We start from the raw sequence: 5,654 nt of genomic DNA, 5'->3' as shown, positions 1-5,654 counted from the left end.
TAATCCTCTCAAAATTGTCATGGTGTAGCATGCCCCATGGAACGGGTTGTTTCGTTCCGGTGGAATGTTTGGCTGCTAGTGGTAGGGCGTGCATGTGTTTGTTAACCGGAATGAGTGTATGTATGTGTAGTATATGTTTGTTCTGTGTTTACTAAAAAATAAAGTAGTACTAGTATGAAGTTACAGGCATTTGCTGCCCAGGTGACAAAGTGGAAGGCTTCCAGTCTGTGCTATCATGAGAAGCGGAAACTGTTGAGGCGAATGATCAGTTAACTCAGCTCTGGTTTTCTAAGAGCATCTTGGGCAGATTGTCTAAAATAGGGCACAGCCGATTTTTACATCACAAGGGGGCAAAAACGTTGCTTCAAGTGCACCAGATGCCAAAAAATTACTTCAAGGATAGAGCAACTGCAAAATACAACATACAGTGCTGCAAATTTTTAAGGCAAAGAGGCATCGCAAGACCATAAGAAAACAATTGCTTTACATCACACTGTTGCTTCAACAGGTGCCCTAAAATAGAGCACCCACAAGAAGACGACCATGATGTATTTTAGGGCATCAATTTTAGAGCAACGGTTGAAGATGAACATTTTGATGCTGAAAATTTTGCTTCAAATCAATTTTGGTGCCTTAAAGTTGGCACCTATTGAAGGTGCTCTAAGAAGCTGCCTGCTTTGTTTGGGCTGATCAGAGCTACCGAACAGCAAGGGGCCGTTCGGAAGAGGTCCAGCTGCATGCTCAGGGCATGAGTGGTCGAGATCAGCAGAGTGCTTTGGAGATATGAGGCGCTGTGTAGTGTAAAAACTGAATATTCTCTGTTTTCCTTTGACATTTTTATTTTAAAGTAGAGATGTGAAAGACATCCATTAGTTAGGAAGGATAAAGTTGCCGGTTAATTGACGAAAAACCAGGTTAAAATCATCACGAACTTGCTCACTCATGCATACTACTCCTGACTATGGAGCCACAGGACCCCAACAAACACACCCAACAGACTCAATGCACCCTCAGACACTTGGTCATATCAATGAAACCCATCGACCCACAACAACTTGAGACGGATATAATAACAAAGACAATAGACACATGGGAGCCAACGTTTGCAGTCTAGACAATTGTATCATGGAAGCACCATCCTTGCATTTGTCCCCGATGCCTTTTGCTTCAAGAGGCATCCAACCATCTTTTTCAGCATCCAATTTAGATATATATTCAACAAGTTTGATAGCATCCAATTTAGATATGTATTCAACAAGTTTGATGGCAAACATGTCCCCGTTCCCGAGGTTAGGCACCGGCTCTCCGAGCACATCAACATCACCCCGAGAGTATCATTCCCATACATTCAAGCTGACACATGAAAACAAACGAAGGGCTGGAACACCCAAATGGTCAAGAAGAAGAAATTAGTTATAATCATAGGGCGACGCAGAGAGGAACACCCAGCTCGCCAAACATCAGTATGCTGATGAAAATTACACATGAAGATGGTATTGACCGCTTATTACACGACTAGTACTGTGCACTCCGCAAATAGCATGTCAAGTTAACCTGCTTCTAGATCTCCCCTACCTCCCTAGCTGTGTAACTAACACTACAAAGAATACAGAACAAAATGCAAAACTCTCATCAGAAAGGAAGAAGAAAGAAAATGATATATACAAGGACCTTCAGATAAGAATGGACAGGAAAAATACTAGCCATCTCCCTCTGAATTGCCTCGCGTCGCTGCAGCACCGCAACCACTCTGCAAAATCTCATCACATGTAGACCATGTTCATGTTCTCGCGCCGATACCCTTTCGGGTATATGGCAACCGAATCAACGCATAAACCACCTTTAGTATGGGTGCAGTCAATCTGCATCATTGAATACTTCAGGCTGGTCAGCTCATCCGAGTTCGAGATGACAAAATCACCGACATGGTAGAGAATCCAGCTTCCCGGTCCATCTAGATAATACTCCGATGTAGCCTGCTGTTCGTCCGATGTTGAGAGCTGGAACCGCGTGGGTCTGGCATCCCACCCATGAATGAGCTCAGTTCCACAAACCCGGCGACCCATGCGTCTGTGCGCTCGACCCAGGTGAAGACGGAAAAACAGGCTGTATGAACCTGCAGGGAAGCAGAAATCAAGCTCCCCACCCACTTCAAGCCACCAAATTTGCTGAAGATAGGCAACACTATGGAATCTGAAATAGCACACGGAAGAAACTCAGCAAAAGTATAATATGTAGGAAAGGTACAGTTTGTACCAAAAATATATCATGAAAGATGAACTAATAACCTAACAGCAGAACTTTTAATCAAGCGTTTCATAAGTCACAATCTCTGAAGCTGATAACCCTAAACCCAGTATATGGCTGACTATATGCAAGAAAACAACAGTACATACAACGCTTTATAATGGAATACTAGGTACACTCCAAGATAAGCACTTCCAGTTAGAACTTAGAAACATACTTGACAAATAGCTCACTTATGAAAAAAGTAATGCCAGTACAAAGTAACACAAATTGCTACAATGTACATCAAAATTAAACAACTTTGAGACAAAGGGATAAATACTCTTTTAAGGCAATATACATGTATTCAAATTTTAAAATGCAAAAGTAAACTATGTCTTCAAATACCTTATAAATGCATCCAAAATTTCCCCCTCTAATGTGTGACCATGTCTCACTTAGATTATTCACTCTCCATATTCCATACGCTCAAGGCACGAAGGTTCTTTCATAAAATAATTCTATTCCCACCAGGCCACCATATATTTTCCAATATTTCTTTTCCTTTCAGAGAACCTCTTCTATTGATCTATCTTTGTTTGTAGTCGGTTAATGTGGGAATTTCTTTTTATAGTATGTTGTTCTCTTCTTAGCTGATTAATACGGGAATTTCCAGCCCTACAGAGCAAATATGAACATTCATTTTAACCTTTCTTACATCATAGTAGATCCGTGTCAAAGGAAATGTTTTCATTCTCACTGATCACTATCTCCTGAATTAATAGTGTTGCATATTTCACTTGACTAACATCTAGTTTATGCTAATACAAGGTTAACATCCCAATGAATGGAATCAAGTAGCTTGCAAAAACAGCAACATTTAGGCAATGTGAGGTTAACTGCTGGCTATAAAATGATTTGTCTAATTTGAAAAAATGGCTCTCATCAACTAAGTATACCATGAAATTATGCAATAGCCTAACCAGCTACAGAGAACTACAACATTCTATAATCATATTAAAGGGTATACATTAGTTAAAATAGAGTTAAGAAAGAAAAGAAAAACAACAATGAAGTAAAAACAGTATGCAAAATAGAGTTTATTCTTTAGGAGTTAGGAAAGAACATGTCAGCGATACTCCAGTGCATACAGCTTTAAACCTGAATCAGAAAACCAACTGCTGAGATGGTTTCTTCAATGGTAACTATTGGAAATCACATCTCAGAGATAAAATGTATACAGAGAAAAAGGTCAGCAAGAGGAAGAACATACCTTGATTCCTCTGTGACAAGGTGGCTCCAATATCTTCGGTCATCTATACCTGTGATGGCCATCGCTTTTGAGGAGATGGACATACAAAGGCCTCCCTTGTTCTTCTCGATCCAGAATTCCTGCAAATCACAGCATGGTTGCCTTTTAAGCAGAAGAATTCATTCCAAGCAAGAAGGGTCCATGAACAGAACTACAGCCAAATCAATCAAACATGAACAAAAAAGGAAATAGAAATCCTCTCCAGTTTCCAGTATTAAACACTATATCTGCTCAATTAATCATCTACGCATACGATCAGCTGCCATAAAAGATTATAGTTAAATGAGCTACCTTTGTACCGCCATCAAATGGAGTAGGTCGGCACAGGCGCGCGTAAATCCCCTTCTTAGTCGATATAGGGGAGCAGGGCTTGACATTGCCGTCTCCGTCACCATCGCCCTCATCATCAGCGGCAGCTGCGAGGGCCGCAAGGTACCGGTAGTTAGCGGGCAGCTTGCCGGCCCAGACGCAGTCCGCGGATGCGGCGCCCCGGAAGGCGCGGTTGAGGCAGGCTACCTGGCAGATCTCCGGCGGGTCAAGGTTGAGCAGCACCGCCGCCACGCAGCTCTCCGGCATGTCGCCGAGAGACGTCTCACCCCAATCGGCATCCGCGCCAAGGATGCTCGATCCCGTCCCCATCTAAGACCAAATTGCGCGGATTATGGCAGCCCTCCTTGCAGACGGAGCACCCGGCGCCTCAGATTTGCCGAGCGAACTGCGAAGGTAGGATTGGAGCCAAGAAACCGCCAATTGGCCTTCTACCCGGGCGAGCAGAAATCAAGAATCACACATGCGGAGCTAAATTACAGCCGAATACAAGCCTTTGCGCGGGCTATTCGATCAAAGGGTCGCACCTTCCGACCCCCGCCGGCCTCAAATCGACCGGAAAATGCTTCCGAATTCCCAACTTTCGCGAGAATGGAACCCAAATTGATGGGAAAACCTGGGCTTGAATCGAGAGGCGAATCGAACCCCGCGACAAAAGATTTCCTCGAATGGAAGGGGAGGAGCGCTGGGAGGAAACGGGGAGATTTTTCGGAGGCCTTTTAAAGAAGAGAAGAATCGGTCCACCGCCCCCCCTGTCCGGGTATTGATACACGGCCATACGGTAGGTCGCTTACCCACTGACCGTATAACAAACATTGCCGTTTGGGTCCAATTGTGTAGAGTAGTTATTATCTTCGGCCCCGGAAGATTAGCACAATGGCATAGGACGGGACGACAGTGGATAATGTAGGATAGTGGCACATTTACGTGCAAGTAGTTTGCCCGGATTTGATTCGATTGGATTGGGATCGAATTTAGTACTGTATGTGAATTTTGAGTTTGCTAAGAACATGTCCCATGCGGTCGCTTAAACGAGAGATGCTGGTATTAAACTGATAAAATCCGATTTTATTAGAAAAACTTATTTTTTTAGATATTCATCATTGTAAACATACAAAAATGGTTTTTATGTAATTGTGTTTATCTTGCAAATGAAATTATGTTTTCGTATAGTGTGAAAATAATTATTAGTGCAATTGCAGCTGAAACAAAGAACTACTCCCTCTGTTTCATAATATAAAAACGTTTTTGACACTACACTAGTATACAGAACGCTCTTATATTTTAGAACGAAGGGAGTATGTTATACTGTATTTAATATTATTTGGGTTGTTGGACGTGTGAAGGAAGAATAGTTTATTATATTTTATGGATTGTCGACCTTATGTTACTCACTTAAGAAAACGATCACTCTCTCCGGATGGGAGTATAACTCGGGCACGAGTTTTTAGTTTCTCTATTTGACTATCAAAACATGTGTTGTATTTATACCAATATAAAAAGATTTAAAAGGGCAGCAGATTCAATCAATCTCAGCCATCAAACCTGGTCAATTTAATGGCTCGCATTGCTTCGATGGTGAACGCAAAACACATTTACCATGTAGTTAATATCATACAAAATATCAATTCTAGCGCAAATTACATAATTAATACACAAACAATATCCTATCTATCTACATGCAGTTAATATATTGCATGGGCAGATTTAATAGTACCATAAAAATTATTATATTTCTAGATTCATTGTCAAATAAATTATTCAAACCTATAATTTTTGTGGCACTAGC

The 5,654-nt window shown here is 41.7% G+C and overlaps 1 protein-coding gene across 2 annotated transcripts; it reads right to left on the bottom strand.

The window, feature by feature from the left end:
* Positions 1–1,392: 1,392 nt before the first annotated feature.
* LOC125514090 (F-box protein PP2-A13-like) lies at positions 1,393–4,649 on the bottom strand. 2 transcript variants are annotated; one of them, XM_048679344.1, is made up of 3 exons: positions 3,830–4,642; positions 3,500–3,618; positions 1,393–2,193 (listed from the first exon to the last, which is right to left on the bottom strand). In XM_048679344.1, the coding sequence occupies exons 1-3, from the start codon at positions 4,175–4,177 to the stop codon at positions 1,764–1,766; spliced, it is 897 nt and encodes a 298-aa protein (XP_048535301.1). In that variant the 5' UTR covers positions 4,178–4,642; the 3' UTR covers positions 1,393–1,763. The 2 variants fall into 2 exon arrangements, with proteins under 2 accessions (XP_048535301.1, XP_048535302.1); XM_048679345.1 differs by lacking the exon at positions 1,393–2,193 and adding an exon at positions 2,200–3,387 and having other exon boundaries at positions 3,830–4,649.
* Positions 4,650–5,654: the final 1,005 nt, after the last annotated feature.

This window comes from Triticum urartu, chromosome 6 (assembly GCF_003073215.2).
Source record: "Triticum urartu cultivar G1812 chromosome 6, Tu2.1, whole genome shotgun sequence".
NCBI classification, from domain to species: Eukaryota; Viridiplantae; Streptophyta; class Magnoliopsida; order Poales; family Poaceae; genus Triticum; species Triticum urartu.
Note: the sequence above shows the minus strand (reverse complement) of the source record. Positions and strands in the feature narration are given on the sequence as shown.

Excerpts from the sequence above, each read along its gene's own strand:
- LOC125514090 (XM_048679344.1), bottom strand. The coding sequence starts at position 4,177 with ATGGGGACGGGATCGAGCATCCTTGGCGCGGATGCCGATTGGGGTGAG. Across the intron at positions 3,619-3,829 it reads CATTTGATGGCGGTACAAAG|GAATTCTGGATCGAGAAGAA; the intron begins GTAGCTCATTTA and ends TGTGATTTGCAG. Across the intron at positions 2,194-3,499 it reads CTTGTCACAGAGGAATCAAG|ATTCCATAGTGTTGCCTATC; the intron begins GTATGTTCTTCC and ends GTGCTATTTCAG.